The sequence below is a fragment of the Panicum hallii genome, chromosome 9, assembly GCF_002211085.1.
Source record: "Panicum hallii strain FIL2 chromosome 9, PHallii_v3.1, whole genome shotgun sequence".
Classification (NCBI taxonomy): Eukaryota; Viridiplantae; Streptophyta; class Magnoliopsida; order Poales; family Poaceae; genus Panicum; species Panicum hallii.
Window position 1 is genome coordinate 19,139,573 of NC_038050.1, and position 19,035 is coordinate 19,158,607.

Sequence of the window (19,035 nt, forward strand, 5' to 3'; positions counted from 1 at the left end):
GCAAAGTCTTTCTTCAGATTTTGTTATAATGCTGCCACGGCTTTATCAGAAGAACTTGTGACAATGATGCCATCAACATAGATCAACATATAGATGTCCACATTCAATTTCTGATTGATAGATAAGTAGTGACGTATCTAATTTGGAAGCCTTGAAACCAAGATCGATCAATTTTGAGCTCAACCTAGCATACCAGGCTTGTGGAGCTTGTTTTAAACCATAGATGGCTTTATCAAGTCAACAAACTAGATGAGGAGAAGCTTCACTCTCAAAGCCTGGAGGTTGTCTCGTATAAACTTCAACTTCCAGAACACCATGTAAGAACGTATTCTGAACATCCAGTTGATTGCCACTCAAAGTACCAACCTTACTGTAGCAATTTTGAGAGCAGGACTAAAAGTGTCTTCATAGTCTATACCATAGCATTGTCTAAACCCTTTGGTCACCAAATGAGCTTTGTACCTATCAATGGTGTCATTTGTCTCTCTCTTGATCTTAAGACCCCATTTGCAATCAATTAAATTTGTCCCCTTCTTTGCTTTCACAAGATGCCAAGTTTTGTTCCTCTCCAAAGCATCAATCTCATCCTGCATGGCTTGTTTCCAGCGAGAATTACAAGAGCTTCTTGCAAAATCTTCAGGTTCTCCTATTGCACAAAAGTTGCCGTACCTGATTGAACCGTCCGTGAATTTCTTAGGCTTCATGATGCAATGTTGTGCCCTTGTTCGCCGTCGAGGAGCATAAGTATTCACTGCTGTAGGCAAATCCACATATGATCCAGAATCAGCTGTAGAGGATCCGCTGGAGGCCGTTGGAGTCCGAGTTCTAGTCAAGTACAAGTGCCAAACATAAACGTGTACAATGTAACACTAGCTGTTCTCTCAAACTCTATAGCCGAGCTTCTCATAAATATGAGAGGAGAACCGCTGTTGCAACCAGGACGATATAGCGATAACCTCACCGGGGAGAGCTCATCTGAGCCAACCATTTCACATCCGATGAATACTGTTCAGATTTCTACGTTTGCACCGACGATCCGGTTTCCACTTAGGTCTCGTTCATTTAGGCCGGATCAGCCTGTTCCCGGCCTGGTTCCTCCCAGATTGAATCGACCCGTTTTGAAATCAGATCCGGCCTGTAATGGTCGTTCCTTTCGACCGGACCAGGAAATGAAACAGGCTCGGAATAGGCTTCCCCCCTTTCCACGGCCCAGAACGAAACCCTACCTCGTACCCTACGGATTGATTCCTGCCCACTCGCGGTCACGCGGAGCCGGTGGCGCGTGCGGTGGACGGCGCGAGGCGAGACGGCGCGCGAGGCGAGGTGACGGTGCGGCACATCCCTGACTGGGACGGCGACCACCTCCCATCCTTTGTCCGCAGTCTCCGCCGCCTTCTCGCCAGTAAGCCGTCGCCTTCTCCTCTTCTCTCCCTCTCGCGTTTCTTGGTTCCGGTGGGCCACGGCGCAGCCCGGGTACGCGCCGGGGCGGCGCGGTGTTCTTTCTCATCCGGCGCTATTGCGCCGCGTGGGACGTCGCTGGCGCCGTCGCCGTGTTCGGTGCGCTGCCGAGCTTCGGATTCCATCCTGGCATAACCGAGTTCCATGGCCTCCTGAGTGCGCTTTGCCGGTACAAGAACGTGCAGGACGCGGAGCACCTGCTCATGTCCAGCCAGAAGGAGTTCCCCTTCGAGACCAAGATTGAGGAAAGTGATAGCGATGACCAAGATTAGTTGTGTTCTCATAGAAATTATTCTTTCTTCCCTGATTGCACTCAGGACTGTTGATGCTAGTTAGAACTTATCAGTTCTACAATTGCAAAAAAAATTTACCATGGAAGCAATCTTGTTTCATTAGTGATTGAGGATGCTAATTCCAATTAGACTAGTGGTGTCTTACTGTTTTGTTTGATAAAATGAAACTTCCGCAACTCGCTGTCAACCATATTTAAAGATGCTATTGTGGTGAGAGGTTCAGGTCTAGAACTATGAATTTTACTTTGATGCAGTATAAATATGGGGCCTACATGCTAGTAGTCTTATGATGTATTGATTTCACAGTATCTTTCGTTGGTCTTCTGCTTGTTCATCAACATTACACTTCAGAATGCATCTCATTTCAGTGTTTCACTGCGCCTTTCACTCTATCTTTGTGAAGCACCATTCTTTTGTTGGATAATGTGTAACTCTATACTCTTGTTACTTCAGAACAGCAAGGTGGGGTCACTCTTAGCTGGGTTGATTGCTGGTCCTTCTACGCTCCTGAGTGGACCAGGAACTCAACATACTAGTTTTACATTCTCATGCGTGGCCTCTCTCTTCATTTTCCTAGTCCAAACCTGCAACGGATCACCTCCCAAAATCAAATGGCTCATTGGATTTCAGTTGGCTGGGAGGGTGGATCATGTTTTCCTGGACTACTTCGACAGCAATCTCCATCAAATCTGTCGGGAGCAAGTTGTTAATTAATAATGATGAAATTTAAATTTCTTATCGATAACAATGTGTGCTTGGAAAGTGATTTCAGATAATCTGACTTTTCGATAAAATTTATTTGTAGTGATGTTCAGACTTCTGACTGCTTGCAATATTTTGAACAGAAACGACTCCTCCAAACTTTATGAAGGAGCAGAGGACATACTTCGCAGACGTCGGCGCCTCTTTGAGCTGCCAGTGGAAGATTGGCCCCATGGAGCCAAAATTGCCGCCGCCGCCGCGCGCGCTGCCGCTGCCGCATTTCACCCTCCCGCCCCTCGCCGGCGAGGGCCACCTCTTCGTGGCAGCGCTTCGCTCCCACATCTCTGCCTCGCCGACCCCCACCGCCGCCTCGCTCTCCCGCTTCCTCCCGGGCCTCACCCCGCTCCGCCTCACCCACCTCCTCCTCCTCCTCGGCCCGTTGCTTGCCAAGGGGATCCCACACGACCTCCTCGCCGCGCTCCTCCCTTTGCCTCCTCCGCCGCTCCCGCTCGCCGTCCTGCTCCACTCCCTTCCGCCGCGCCGCTGCAACGAGCTCCTCGCTTCAGTTCTCCCCTCCGTCTCGCCGCATGCCTTCCCGGACCTCCTACACCACGTCCTCCTAACCGCCCGCCTCGCCAGCACAACACAGAGCGCCCCTGCAGTGCTAGCCCTTGACGTCCTCTTCTCCTCATGCGCGCGGAACAAGAAGCTCTCCCGAGCCACGCTTGCCTACCGCTCCATGCGCGCGCACGGCCTGCTACCAACCGTCGTCTCCTGCAACGTCTTCATCTCGGCCGCACTGCGGTTGCGGCGCCCCGAGATCGCCGTCTCTTTCTTCCGGGAGATGCGCCGGTGCCGGATGTCGCCCAACGTGTACACGGCCAACATGGTGATGCGCGCACACTGTGCCCTGGGGCGTGTCGCGGAGGCAGCCCAGGTGCTCGATGAAATGTCAGACTTGGGGATTTGTAGAACGCCAACCAGTTTCAACACGCTAATTGCCACGTACTGCAAGGACGATGGTGGAATGGAGCTCGCCTTTAGGCTAAAGAAGAGGATGGAGCAGGAGGGGCTCATGCCGAACGAGGTGACATACAACGCGATCTTGCATGGATTGTGCAAGAAGGGAAACATGTGCCGGGCAAACCAGTTGGTGGGTGAGATGAGGGCAAACGGGGTGGAGCCAAACACGGTTACGTTCAATACACTGATTCATGGATATGTGAGGCTCGGCGATAACGAGTCGGCATCAAGGGTTCATGAGGAGATGGTGAAGGCTGGTGTGGGGGTAGATATGGTGACATATAATGCACTTATTCTTGGGCTATGCAATGAAGGAAAGGTGAAGAAGGCCGGGCATTTGGTTCAGGAGCTTTGCAGGACAAAGCTTGAGCCGAATGCGTCAACTTTCATGTCATTGATTGTTGGGCAATGGAAGAGGCAGAACTCGGAGCGAGCACTGGATCTATTAAATGCAATGAAAAAAAGTGGCTTCCATCCGAATTATGATGCATATAAGATGGTTGTATCCACTTTCTGCAAGAACAAGGATTTTGAAGGAGCACTTGATATCTTGAAGGATATGCTTGCAAGGTGCATGGCTCCAGAAATGGACTTGTTGCATGAATTCTTTGAAGGCCTCTCTGAAGCTAAAAAACTGCACCTGGTGGAGGACCTCCGTTCAGTGGCCAACGGTGCAAGGTTTATTCCTGATGTCTACTATACTGGTGATTATAGGAATAAAGATAAAGAGAAGAACGAATGTTAACATGCATTCTGGACTACTAAGTCTCGTGAATATTGAAAATGTGTTGGTCAAGTGGACTAAGATGGTTCAAAGAAGTCAAGAATTCCAATCTTTATAATGGCAAAATAGCCGATTTTGTCCTCCAGCTTTTGCTTTTAATGAAGGGTCAATTTCATCCCTAAACTATCAAAACTACCGTTTCAATCCCAGAACTTTTCCATGCAGCTCAATTTAGCCCTTTGTCCTACGTGTCTTGCCATGTTGGCACACCATATCAGCATCTAAGTGATCCTGTTTTTTAGCAGCAACATGTATTGGTTCATACACACTTCAATATGGCACAACAAAACTTTAGCTTCTATCTACATATTTTTTTTCATAAAAAGGAACTTTTGTGCATGTATAATAAATTTATTCCTTAAATTGGGATCAACTTCCTTCTTTAAAAAATGTACCCATTTTAGTTTCATCAAGGTCAAACTTTTATAATTGTCAAATTTAGAATTTTTTTATAAACCACAGCTGACTGGATGTTGACAATGCGCGCCAACATGGCATGACATGTAGGACAAAGGACTAAATTGAGCCGGATGAATAAGTTTGAGAACTGAAATGGTTGTTTTGAAAGTTTAGGGATGAAGTTGAGCTTCGGCTCAAGGCTCTGTTTGGTTCTACTTTTGCAGCCTGCTTCTGCTGTGAAAAAGCAGAAACCAAACCAAACGACCTGCTTCGTGCTCAACTTCTCCCACCGCAACCTACTTCCGCAGATGGAAATCACGAAGCAGGCGGCGAGCTGCTTCTGCTGCGTTGGAGGCGATCCAAAGTCGGTAAAATTACCCACTGCCACTCGTTACGCATACCGATTCGTTTCTTTTTCCTCCTCTGTTCGTTCTTTTCCCTTCTCCAACCCGACGCCGCCACTGCCCCTGCTGCCCTCCCCCCCGCCGCCTCCCTCCCCCCGGCGCCGCCCTCCCCCCCGGCGCGGCCCCCCGGCTCCCCCCCCGGCGCTGCCCTCCCCCACGGCGCCGCCCTCCCTCCCGGCGCCGCCCCGCCCCCGGCGCGGCCCCCCCCCGGCGCGGCCCCCCCCGCGCGGCCCCCCCCCCGGCGCGGCCCCCCCCCCAGGCGCGGCCCCGCCCCCGCGCGGCGCGGCCCCCCCAGGCGGCGCCCTCTTCCCCCGCGCGCCCCCCCCCCCGGCGCGGCCCCCCTGCGGCGCGGCCCCGCCCCCGAGCGGCTCCCCCCCGGCGCCGCCCTCCCTCCCGGCGCGGCCCCGCCCCCGCGCGGCCCCCCCCCCCGGCGCGGCCCCCCCCCGCGCGCCCCCCCCCCGGCGGCGCCCCTCCCCCGCGCCCCCCCCCCCCCCCCGGCAAGGTATATGTTTTTATGAATTATTCTGTCCATGTACATTTTTTATGGACTGCTATCGTTATCATTTCAAGGCACTGTTTTTTAATTTAAATGATTTAGAACAAAGATCTATGTTCAATGTACCCAAGAGTAACTTCATCAAAATTCAGTAGATATACCATCCTTGGTCTGTCTTTTGCCTACTTTGTTTCTTCCCTAATACTTGTTGTTTTTGCTTATTGTATCAATCATTGTTTTGCATTATAGTTGCTAGGTGACCTCTGATTAATAAAAATGAACTAATGTAGTGAGTAGTGAGCATGGTTTTATTGGTGTTTATGTGTGACCCACACGTATGTAGAGAGGGACTGAACAACAAAACGGTAATTGAAATGAGCTTCAGAACATTGGGTTTTTTATAATAGAATAATGGTTGTGTTGGTGTTTGTTCATTGGCTTTTGATCTTGGTACTTGTCAAGAGAAATTGGTGATCCTTGATATATGAGATGAGATCTTTGTCTGCTGGGTACCCGTTTTGCCAATTCCCATAGAAAACCGTAGCCTGGAATGCATGTGTTTTAGATGTGAAATTGGTGATCATCGAATGCATGTGTTTTAGATGTGAACTCTTCAGTACAAGTGCAGCCAATTCATAATTGCACTACGTTGCAATGAAGGAATTCAGTAATCTGATTTGTGGAGGCTGTCCTCTGTGTTAGATCATTGTAGTAGATGATTTTCCTTTATCTGTTCCTGAACGATGAGTAGTTACACTGGTCATTTTGACATCCCACTTTGGGCTCTGTCCTCCATTAGATTCCCATAGTTCTGTGAAGCACTTTGGGCTTAAGAAGCAAGTGGTAAAGCTGATTGGTGAAAATTTGAGTGTTTTTCTAGTAAAGCTTCTAGTGTTACATGTAAAGAATAGATTCTGAACATTATTAATTCTACTTTTCTTGGTTATATAAGAGATGGTAATTCTAGGTTCAGTTTCACATAACTGTTCAGTATACGTCTTATGCATGTATTCTTTGGAAGTTCGTTACTGCATGCTGTTGGTGTATGCTGTTGGTGGTGAGATTCCGGTTCGGATAGAGGACCTTCTAATGCAACTATTGTTTACCTTTACAAAAGTATGGCTGAGAAGGCAGTTTGGGACAATACAAATGTGAAGCACTTGATTGACATATGCAAGGAGGAGATTTTAGCTGGGAATAGGCCTGGAGGTTGTTTCACTAGAAATGGTTGGAAGAATATGGAGGACAAGTTTTTGGCAAGGTGTGGGGTGAAATTAGTAAAGACACAATTGAAGAATAAATTGGACAATTTGAAAAAAGATTACACACAGTTCAGGTCTAGAACTATGAATTTTACTTTGATGCAGTATAAATATGGGGCCTACATGCTAGTAGTCTTATGATGTATTGATTTCACAGTATCTTTCGTTGGTCTTCTGCTTGTTCATCAACATTACACTTCAGAATGCATCTCATTTCAGTGTTTCACTGCGCCTTTCACTCTATCTTTGTGAAGCACCATTCTTTTGTTGGATAATGTGTAACTCTATACTCTTGTTACTTCAGAACAGCAAGGTGGGGTCACTCTTAGCTGGGTTGATTGCTGGTCCTTCTACGCTCCTGAGTGGACCAGGAACTCAACATACTAGTTTGGCTATATACATTCTCATGCGTGGCCTCTCTCTTCATTTTCCTAGTCCAAACCTGCAACGGATCACCTCCCAAAATCAAATGGCTCATTGGATTTCAGTTGGCTGGGAGGGTGGATCATGTTTTCCTGGACTACTTCGACAGCAATCTCCATCAAATCTGTCAGGAGCAAGTTGTTAATTAATAATGATGAAATTTAAATTTCTTATCGATAACAATGTGTGCTTGGAAAGTGATTTCAGATAATCTGACTTTTCGATAAAATTTATTTGTAGTGATGTTCAGACTTCTGACTGCTTGCAATATTTTGAACAGAAACGACTCCTCCAAACTTTATGAAGGAGCAGAGGACATACTTCGCAGACGTCGGCGCCTCTTTGAGCTGCCAGTGGAAGATTGGCCCCATGGAGCCAAAATTGCCGCCGCCGCCGCGCGCGCTGCCGCTGCCGCATTTCACCCTCCCGCCCCTCGCCGGCGAGGGCCACCTCTTCGTGGCAGCGCTTCGCTCCCACATCTCTGCCTCGCCGACCCCCACCGCCGCCTCGCTCTCCCGCTTCCTCCCGGGCCTCACCCCGCTCCGCCTCACCCACCTCCTCCTCCTCCTCGGCCCGTTGCTTGCCAAGGGGATCCCACACGACCTCCTCGCCGCGCTCCTCCCTTTGCCTCCTCCGCCGCTCCCGCTCGCCGTCCTGCTCCACTCCCTTCCGCCGCGCCGCTGCAACGAGCTCCTCGCTTCAGTTCTCCCCTCCGTCTCGCCGCATGCCTTCCCGGACCTCCTACACCACGTCCTCCTAACCGCCCGCCTCGCCAGCACAACACAGAGCGCCCCTGCAGTGCTAGCCCTTGACGTCCTCTTCTCCTCATGCGCGCGGAACAAGAAGCTCTCCCGAGCCACGCTTGCCTACCGCTCCATGCGCGCGCACGGCCTGCTACCAACCGTCGTCTCCTGCAACGTCTTCATCTCGGCCGCACTGCGGTTGCGGCGCCCCGAGATCGCCGTCTCTTTCTTCCGGGAGATGCGCCGGTGCCGGATGTCGCCCAACGTGTACACGGCCAACATGGTGATGCGCGCACACTGTGCCCTGGGGCGTGTCGCGGAGGCAGCCCAGGTGCTCGATGAAATGTCAGACTTGGGGATTTGTAGAACGCCAACCAGTTTCAACACGCTAATTGCCACGTACTGCAAGGACGATGGTGGAATGGAGCTCGCCTTTAGGCTAAAGAAGAGGATGGAGCAGGAGGGGCTCATGCCGAACGAGGTGACATACAACGCGATCTTGCATGGATTGTGCAAGAAGGGAAACATGTGCCGGGCAAACCAGTTGGTGGGTGAGATGAGGGCAAACGGGGTGGAGCCAAACACGGTTACGTTCAATACACTGATTCATGGATATGTGAGGCTCGGCGATAACGAGTCGGCATCAAGGGTTCATGAGGAGATGGTGAAGGCTGGTGTGGGGGTAGATATGGTGACATATAATGCACTTATTCTTGGGCTATGCAATGAAGGAAAGGTGAAGAAGGCCGGGCATTTGGTTCAGGAGCTTTGCAGGACAAAGCTTGAGCCGAATGCGTCAACTTTCATGTCATTGATTGTTGGGCAATGGAAGAGGCAGAACTCGGAGCGAGCACTGGATCTATTAAATGCAATGAAAAAAAGTGGCTTCCATCCGAATTATGATGCATATAAGATGGTTGTATCCACTTTCTGCAAGAACAAGGATTTTGAAGGAGCACTTGATATCTTGAAGGATATGCTTGCAAGGTGCATGGCTCCAGAAATGGACTTGTTGCATGAATTCTTTGAAGGCCTCTCTGAAGCTAAAAAACTGCACCTGGTGGAGGACCTCCGTTCAGTGGCCAACGGTGCAAGGTTTATTCCTGATGTCTACTATACTGGTGATTATAGGAATAAAGATAAAGAGAAGAACGAATGTTAACATGCATTCTGGACTACTAAGTCTCGTGAATATTGAAAATGTGTTGGTCAAGTGGACTAAGATGGTTCAAAGAAGTCAAGAATTCCAATCTTTATAATGGCAAAATAGCCGATTTTGTCCTCCAGCTTTTGCTTTTAATGAAGGGTCAATTTCATCCCTAAACTATCAAAACTACCGTTTCAATCCCAGAACTTTTCCATGCAGCTCAATTTAGCCCTTTGTCCTACGTGTCTTGCCATGTTGGCACACCATATCAGCATCTAAGTGATCCTGTTTTTTAGCAGCAACATGTATTGGTTCATACACACTTCAATATGGCACAACAAAACTTTAGCTTCTATCTACATATTTTTTTTCATAAAAAGGAACTTTTGTGCATGTATAATAAATTTATTCCTTAAATTGGGATCAACTTCCTTCTTTAAAAAATGTACCCATTTTAGTTTCATCAAGGTCAAACTTTTATAATTGTCAAATTTAGAATTTTTTTATAAACCACAGCTGACTGGATGTTGACAATGCGCGCCAACATGGCATGACATGTAGGACAAAGGACTAAATTGAGCCGGATGAATAAGTTTGAGAACTGAAATGGTTGTTTTGAAAGTTTAGGGATGAAGTTGAGCTTCGGCTCAAAGTTTGAGGATGAAATTGACTATTCCGCCCTTTATAATTATGCTGATGTGAAACTTGTTTAGGGTGTGCTTCGGAGTTCTTTTCAGCATATTTCCACTTATTGGTTCAGCCATCCTTGCAGCACCTAGTTTGTGTAAATCGTCAAAATGCAAATTCTGTTGAAGGACAACCTACCAAAATTTTGGAAGCAGTGAAATCATGGAAACCTGTTGTACTTCATGCCACACAGAGGGTGTCTATGAAAACAAAAAACTTTCATAATCATAGGTTGGTATCTTTGCACTTTTCTGTAATGACTTCTATTTTCCTCTATTATGGTAGTATGCCTTTCTGAAACTACTTTGAACTTTACTGTCAGTAATTGGTTACATGTTTGTGTATGTACAACATCTATGGTTCACTCTTTTCATTTCATATACATTGAAACAAGTTGCTGTTATATTGTTGGTAATTTTTTTTCTTTTTTTTCTCGAACACGCAGGAGGACTGCGCATCTATATTCAGAAGAAAAGGGGTGGGGAAAAGAGCCCCAAGTGTTACAGCTAAGGGCCTGTAACCCGCCCAGTACAAACACAAAAGACTATTCTCCTAAAACGAGGGAACGGAAGGACCAGACTACACACACACTAACTTAGCCTGCTGGTGGCACTAGAGCGAGGAGGTAAGACACCCCTCGAGCCCCAGCAAAAGACCACTGCAAAAGGTCATCCTCTAAGGCAGAAAGGACCTTAGGCACACTAGGAGAGATCCCATCAAACACGCAGCGATTGCGATGGTTCCAAATAGACCAGGCCCCTAGGATGATAAGAGAGTTTAACCCTTTTCGGACCAGCCCATCAACTCTTCCAATTGGCACCTGACCAGCAATCATCAAATATTGTTGGTAACTTGGTATGTACATCTGGAAAGTTCTACTTTCGCACAATTTCATTTGCACATGAAACAAATTCTTCTTTATTTGCAACTTTAAAATGGCAATTGAATTGTTGTAGAGATCTAGTCAATGAAAATTTTAGTAGCTTTCAGCATCGAATATCAAAAATTTCAAAAATTTCGAACTTCACATGTATTAATTTACATTTCATGTTTCAGGGTGCATACATTGGAAGTGGACACCTGTACTAACATAGCATGGATACCTGCAATATTTTTGTCAAATGAGAAAACTGGGAAAGACATCATATAGTCTTTTCACCTGTATAGTTTGGTATTATCCAAGGTATTGTAGATAACGAATTTACTGATTTTGTACAAATTTTCAATCTTGCATTAGCGCTCCATAAAATTGTAACTGCCATCATGCTAGATATGTGTTCTTTCTGGTTTCTCTGCAAGTTTATAATAATATATTGTTTCCTGACTACTTGAGGTGTAGTTAAAGTAAGCTAATCTTCAATACTCAAGTGGAAAGGAGCTTGCCTAAATAGATAGGATGCAACAGGTCTTCGATACGCAAGTGGCGATACCTAAGGTTTGTAGCCGTCCACTTTGAGATGTGCAAGCCAGATTTTATTTAGATTTGTATCAACCCTAATTTTCATTGATGTGCTATTTGGGACTTCAGCACCAAAATGCTATTGGGGACTTGAACACCCTGATTTTCATTTTGCACAAGTAAAGTGACAGTAACTCCAATATAAACTGACTGGTCTTAGTGAATGCTGCACAAGCTTGTTGAATTCTGGTAATGCGGCTAATGCCAAGAGCAGCATGGTGATCACAATTTAAGAAATTTCATACGATCGTTCACTATATAAGCAGATGTTACTAGAATTGTGTATTGCTGAATGACCCCCTGAGAGCTTGGTTGCATTACGACTAAGTGCCCAAAGTTTTTGTCAAGTAATGACTGGTATCATGCCTGGCTCATTATACAATGGACTCTGCGCCAGTAATTCCCTGCATCTAGTTTTTATCATCAAATGGCCTAAATGGGTTAACAGTGGTAAAACAGGGCTGTGTTTTGAATCATTTAACAATTGTGTGGAATTTTGTTTTTTTTTTCTTCTGCTTTTTGAGGACATGTGTCTAGAGCATTACATATATGTGTATAACAGGCACCTAGGGATCTGTAGGATGATAAATCCTCATGCACTACCTTGCCTCTGGTTCAGTCAATCTTATGATTTCACAGCTTTTCAGTTAAACCACATGGCATCAAGGGTGTGTTAGTTGTTTTTAACTATTTCATTTGCCAATGAAAACTCCCGAGTTAACATGTTTTGCGCATATAAAGGTGTTACTTGCTATATGCAGGGTGTGACGTGTGATTGATGGAGAAATGTTCGTTTGTTCTATGTACCGCTGCTGGGACCTTCAGGTAAAGAACTAATAAGGCAGATCATAGAAGATGAAGACTCATTCTAGATCAACATTATGCAGGTTCATAAACTCGTGGATGGCGTGGGAAAAAGATCGATTACCGCAAAGATGATGGCATGCACTTCAAGAGCTGCTCTCGGTGGCAATAATCTTGCAGCATTTTGGAATGTCACGAAAAGTTATGGTTTATGTCGACTTGTCACTCATTCTGGAATCTGGGGGACCCATTGCAAAATTGCAAACCCAGCCTCATCTTCGTGGACGTATGCTTTGGGACTAGAATGTTAACCAAAGCAGACGTTGCCTGCAAAACAATGATTATGTCGACTTGTCACTCTCATTCTGGAATCTGGTGACATATGCCTGCATGACTAAACCACCGTTAATTTCGATCGACCGAACACAAATACCTCATCTAAGTAAACGGCGGAGTAGTAATTAATTTAAACCAGTGGACGCGTAATAAGTCTTAACGGAATAACGGGTCGTGTATGGCTTATTAACCGATGCGTAATTGCTCTTAATTATTGGCGAGGATTATTTACGACAAAGTAGAATGAGACCTTAGGCCATTCCTAGTGGGAACAAGTCTACGTAACCTTCCTAGCTATTGCGGTCGGATTATATCACCTCTAAACTATAAAATTAGGTACGTAATCCCTTAAAACTTTGTAGAACCATTTACTTTGTCCCTTATCTGGTTTCCTCAACAGATTTAGCCACGTGGCGTGCTGAGCAGGAAAAAACGTTGATCTGAACCCGCTGACATGTGTGGCTGCTTGTAAGCGGATAACTCTTCTATTCTCACTTCTTCCCCTCTCCTTTCTCCCCACGCCATGTTCGGTCAGGCCGACGCTCCCCAGGCTTGGCTCTCTCCATTCTCATCGTTGTTGGGTCGGAACCCTCCAGTGCACACCACGTCATCACCTTCGCCTCAGCCCTGCAGGGTTAGCCCTACGTCCCTCACTAGCACTTCGTTGTTGCCGTGGCGACGACACCATCCTCGTGGTGCGGCCTGGCCTGCAGTAACAAGGTCGTCGCACCTCGCCACGAGTCCCCTCACCGCGCTCGACGCCCTCCTTTCTCTTCGACATGGGTGCCTTGATGCAGCTCAGAGAGTAGGGCTTCGGTGACTCTGGCCCCACCCTAGCCGCTGCCTCCGTGGTGGACCACGCATAGGCTCATTGCTTCAATGAGCCCAAGGACACTGCTGCAGTAGTGCCGCCGACGAGGAGGACAGGTACTGTAGGCAGGAAAGGGAAGGGCTTATAAGCGGGCCCCACATATCGGCAGGTCCACTCAATGTTTTCCTGCTCTGCACGCCACATGGCTAAAACCGATGTGCAAATATAGATAAGAGGGGTTAAGTGCATAAACAGTTTTGCAAAGTTGGAGAAGATAAATATTCAATTTTATAGTTTGGGGATGAGGTAGTCGATTATAATGGGTGGTGTGTGTGGTGGGAGGGTATGCAGACTTCTTGCTTCGCAGTGGTGAGTTTCATTTTGCGTTGATGAATGAAACAAAACAGCTGATGAACAAATTCATTTTGTGGTTTTGTAGGCTAATCATAACATTTAATTGCGAGGCACAAAATTGGACATAGTTGAATAAAATGAAACTTTGTAACCCTCGATACTACAATACTAGTTTCAACAGGTTTTATAATCTTAGAAACAATGTAGATCTAGTTTCATCATGATGAAACTCATTTTCCTTCATAATTAATTTTTGAGTAAATTGTACTCCAGGCCCCGAAATTTATTCCGCAGTTTCACCTAGGTCCTAAACTCTTGGATCCCTAAACCGTGTTAACTGCTCCATCTGAGATCCTAAACGCGCCATGCGAGCAATCAAAACTGATATGGCAAGCCACGTGGCGCCATGTTGGCAAATATTTTTTAAAAAACTCTAAATTCTTTTATCTTAACTCAATATCTTCTGTCTTCTCCTCCCCTCCATCTCTCCTCTCCTCCTATCGGTCCTTCGCTCACCGCAAGGTACGACCGGTAGCCTCGGTGCTCTGCCCGCCGCCTCCCTCCTGCCCACCCTTCTCCTTCCCTTCTATCTCTCTCCTCTTCTCCCCTACGCATCTCCGCGCCGCCGACCCAGCACTAGTGCCTGGTGGTGCCGGGAGGGGGTGGACCCAGCGGGGTGGCGGCGGGCATGCCACTCTAGGTTGCGGCGACACGGGCAAGGCGGCCTTCTCGGTGGGCTTCGTTGTTGGCAAGGGAGCGGCGGCAACTGCGTTCGGAGGATCTGGCACCAGCTCCTAGGCGTCGGGCTGCGGGTCAACTTGGACGTCGGTGAAGAGGAACCTTTGGTGGCTGGAGATGAAGGTGTTGGCCATATGCACGACGGCGTCGCATCCAGGTGCGGAGGTGGCGGCGGGCGGCTGGAGCGGCAGGCGGTGGTGCGTGCCGGCGAGGCGATTGGCGACGTGCACGTCGCGGTCGCAGCCGAGCTCGGTGAACAGCAAGCTAAAGCAGAGCAGGTAGAGCTCCCCGCAGGTGGTGCCCTTAGGGTAGACCACCACGCTGTTGCCGCGGCCTAGGAGCCGCGCCATGGCGGTGCCGCCTCGTCCTCCAGGAGTCACAGCGGCAAGACGGCACGGTCGGCGAGGAACGTGCCAACGCGCAGCCCGCGGCTGGAGCAGGGTGCCGTCGGCGTCGACGACCAGCATGGTCCCCACGCCAGCGAGCCGCGCCACGGGAGGGGCGCACCCGTGGACGACGGCGGGCGAGCTACGAGCGGCTCACAGCGGCCGGCCGAGAGTGGTGGTGCCGGTGTAGAGGAGGGTGGAGAGGAGCTCCTTAGCTGCCGCCGGCTTCATCTTCTTCGCCATGGATCGGCAAGATGTGTGCTTCTAGTGCTAGGCAGCTGGTGAGAGAGATTGGAGAGGGAGAGTGAGCAGCAAATGGAAGAAGATAAGACTATGCAGAATTTTTTTAAAAAATATTTGCCACCACGGCGCCACGTGGTATGCCATATCGGCTTTGATTGCTCACGTGGCGCATTTGGGATCTCGGATGGACCATTTAACACGGTTTAAGGATTTAAATAGACGATTTGAGGGTTTAGGAATCTAGGTGAAACTGTGGAACAAGTTTTGGGACCTGGAGTACAATTTACTCTTAATCTTTTATATTTTCAAATTTGTTAACGTGTCACATCATTTAATGTGAATACTCGTATCAGACTTCCACTATGAATGGTAAACAACTAATAATACATTTCGGCCAAGTTTATTATTACTCTACAGATTTCTGGATTTACCTAATACAATAGCTGATATTCTTGTAGCAAGAGGCCGGTCTCCGTCATGTGATGTGGACATCAGCTGTTGATACGTGCCATTCTTCCATGTCTATTGTTCAATCCCTAGCTCGGTGAGTTAAGACTTGGCTAGTAGTAGTATAAATCAACGGAGTGCTACTTGGGATGTACTATCATTCATGACACCTTGAGTTACACGACAAAGACATACGTTTGAAAGAAACATATAGACCTAACAACAGCCGGAATGCCAAGTGGGCTAAGTTTTTTCTCAAGTAAAAAAAAATATATGGCATTGCTATATGATGGCCCGGGCATTTGTTTTTATAAAGGTAACATTTTTTTAAACGTAGAAGAACTGTTAATTATATTAAAAAGGAGGAATAGGTTAAGAGAATAGATAGAACAACAAACAACATGCTGATCGGTTGAATTGGGACATCAACACAAATCACATAACAACATCAACACAAATCACATAACACAAATCACATAACGTTATCTCACAATACATCACTAAAGCTCAACTCAACAACAACACGGACCGGTTAAAATGAGACAACAACGGACAACCGCACCGCACCACCAATCACGCTTTACCAAAAATCTTCAACTCTACCGCCAACTGCAGTGGCACCTTCACGGCATCACCCACCGCGCCACTCCACCATAAACGTCGTACCACAACTCCCACGCCACCACCAGCACTCTTTTTTGTTTTTTCGTTTTTAAGAAATTAAAGAAAGAAAGAAAAAGGAAAATAAAAAAGAAGAACCGCTGACAAAGCCAGCCGAAAATAATCGCTCTCAGGAAGGATGCGACGCCAATGGCGCCATCAACATTACCCAAGAGAAATTGAATTTTCACACATATTTATCCATGACATGGTAGGAAGTTGAGATACCGAGGCATAGGACGCCTCCGAAGAGTGAGCGCGTTCGCAGACGTCGTCGTCCGGCTTTCGCCTTGACCTCCACCAACCCCACCAGGAGCCGACCTGACATGCAAGAGACACCCGGCGCCACCAGCCACGCCACCGCACCGCTTGGAAGACACTATCCACGCCACCACGTCACCAGCCACGCCACCACGGCATCGCGGTGCACCTCCGCTTGGTCGCCACCATCCACGCCACCACGACACCTCTAGCGAGTAACCGAGCAAGCTGTTGGCGGCCACGCCACCATGACGCTGCCAACGCATCTCAACGTGGGTTTCATCGTCTGCCACAACGCGAAACAAAGAATAGAGAGCCTTCGCGCAGGATCCTGCACGAGCCAGCGCCTAGTCCCTGCAGCACCAAGACCACACCCTCACGGAGGCCGCGTCCATGGCCTACTCAGGGACCAAGGCCCGCACGCGCCTCCGCCGCCCATGGCTACGAGCCTCAAAGGGCACTTAGCGCCACGGTTTGTTCGACGGCACGGTGAGGCAAGGCCACGCGATTGATGAGGCAAGGGCAAGGACAATTCAACCTTTCGTCATCATGAAAATTGCAGTACAAAGCATGTACTTTAGAATGGAACAAAGTTTAGAATAATTGAAGAGCGCCCTGGACATATTTCAAGTTTTTAAAGCTGGGAACAAATGCTGTTGGGTTTAAAGACTTAGAAAAATTCTAAGTCTGGGTTTGGGTTGTGCAATGACAAGTGGCAGACTTCGGAGTTAAATTAAATAATATTTTATGTATAAACTTTGGATAAAATGTATACCACTGAGTTATGCCATTTATTTTTCTCGTAAAGATCAGCAAGTTGTTTAAATTTGAATTCGAACACAACTAGGTAGTGCTGTAGGAAACTAGCTTGGTGCCATGCCCTTCGGCGCCGTGATGTTACAGTTACAACTAAGCATCGTGACCTTTAGCGCAAAACTGTTGACCCTCGCTACGTTGGCATCCATGTAGAAATAAAATGATGCTAAAATTATAGGGTGTTGACCCACGGTGCCGTAACCTTTGACGCCGTGTTGGGGGTCTATTTCTACAATACTTTCCACCAAGGATGCAAATGTAAAAAACTTAAAAAAACTAAATTGCAAAAATTATAGGCGCCTACGCCGCCCAGGGATGACCGCTGACCGGGGGGAGGCAGGCAACAAGGCCCGCACACTCCACGACCAGCCACACCCCAGGCCGTGAACCCGTGACCGCGCCAAACAACCCGCGGCCACTGTGGAGAGCAGCCGCAGCGGCCGTCACCCCCGCTGCAGGCAGCCGGGAACAGCAGCTCCGACCGGCGTCCAAACCTATGAAACTGCAAAATATTTGAAAAGTCACCACCATTGTATCAATATAGACTATACTAATCAAATTTACTTAAGAATGTTAAGATTAAGTCTGTTTCTTCTTAGCGCAGTTACAAGTCGTGGAATGATCTTTTGGGCGCACCTCTTTTAAAATTGTGTACCCTCTCCTTTTAAAATCTCTATCTATGCTTACCCTTCCTTGTTGCGTTCGTGGCTTATGTCACTAGGATGACGCTGCGCATATGTATGCAACTTGACGTTACATCTATCCGTCGCTTGACTTTCTAGAAGCGAGACCTCCTTAGTCCCAAAGTTTTGCACTTGACTTCCACTCGTCTCCTTCACTTTTGTTCTTTAAATGCTAAATTTATCTAGAGATTGCTCTAGAAAACATGGTTTGGTCATAACACTAGTTGATTTTGTCTGGTGCATGGACGCTGCAAATATGTGATTTTGTCTCCTACAAAAGTCTAAAAAAATGCGATTTTATCTCTAAAACACCGTGCAGTGTTTTGCAGACAAAAACACATACATATATGTTTGAAATTTCTATCACGCAAAATCGATAAATGCGGTGTCTTAAGAGACTAAACTTCACTCTTTTAGTCTTGTAAACACTATACCCCTTTTTAATTAATAATGTTAGTTGGAGCACGCTTGACTTCTCTGGGCCCATCCTTAGCACCAGTAATTTCATAAGCAGCCTGTGATCGTACTGCAGCACTTCTTATAGAAGTGCTAGCATATAATCCTATAAGCAATTGTTGTACCTGTTAAAGTTTTGCAAAGCATGTGAAGCTTTATATTCTCCCGGAGAAATTAGCATGTTTGTTGTAAAGTTCCCACGTTTACCACCTATTTTCTTTAGCAGAAAAGAAATGAGATGCTACATATCTCTCCGAGTATGTAGGATCTGCACAATTTGAAAAAAAAAGCAGTATGAAGAGGTGCTCAAAGAATGAATACGAAATTCAGTAGTATGCGGGATGGCAGTAAGCCAAGGTTTGTTTGAAACAAATAAAGGAATTTCATGAGATCATATTGAACATTTTAATTCCAATAGATACATACTCAGAAAAATTATTTGTCTCCGATAGAACATTTTATTTCATGTAACTATAGAAATTTCATATAAACACGTTACACTATTTCATTAAAACACGCCACCGTTACTTTCATAGGCCAAGTGGATGTCAAGCACCGCCTGCTGTGGGCGGCCTCCGTCGTCTTAACTTGCTGCCCAGCTGCCTCGAACTAAAAATTTCATCGGAGCTAGAGAAGGAGAGAGGTTTAAAAAATCTTGAGTATAGAGGGAGAAAAAAAATCTGAGTGTTATATAATATTTCTTTTAAAAAAATTGTTGAAGAGAATAAGAAAGGGCCGGCCAGTGCACGCAAAGGTATAA

The 19,035-nt window shown here is 47.0% G+C and overlaps 2 protein-coding genes across 8 annotated transcripts; both read left to right on the forward strand.

Moving 5' to 3' along the window:
- Positions 1-1,982: 1,982 nt before the first annotated feature.
- On the forward strand, positions 1,983-12,447 carry LOC112874601 (pentatricopeptide repeat-containing protein At4g26680, mitochondrial-like). 7 transcript variants are annotated; one of them, XM_025938029.1, is made up of 6 exons: positions 6,677-7,381; positions 7,525-10,052; positions 10,267-10,676; positions 10,878-11,256; positions 12,042-12,105; positions 12,168-12,447. In XM_025938029.1, exons 1-2 carry the CDS (start codon positions 7,096-7,098, stop codon positions 9,147-9,149), a joined length of 1,911 nt encoding a protein of 636 aa, XP_025793814.1. In that variant the 5' UTR covers positions 6,677-7,095; the 3' UTR covers positions 9,150-10,052; positions 10,267-10,676; positions 10,878-11,256; positions 12,042-12,105; positions 12,168-12,447. The 7 variants fall into 7 exon arrangements, with proteins under 7 accessions (XP_025793811.1, XP_025793816.1, XP_025793814.1 ...); XM_025938028.1 differs by having other exon boundaries at positions 10,878-11,004; positions 11,161-11,256; positions 12,042-12,447; XM_025938026.1 differs by adding an exon at positions 1,983-2,280 and having other exon boundaries at positions 7,202-7,381; positions 10,878-12,447.
- Positions 2,457-4,850, forward strand: LOC112874604 (pentatricopeptide repeat-containing protein At4g26680, mitochondrial-like). Its single transcript, XM_025938032.1, has one exon. It carries the CDS (start codon positions 2,617-2,619, stop codon positions 4,219-4,221), a length of 1,605 nt encoding a protein of 534 aa, XP_025793817.1. The 5' UTR covers positions 2,457-2,616; the 3' UTR covers positions 4,222-4,850.
- Positions 12,448-19,035: the final 6,588 nt, after the last annotated feature.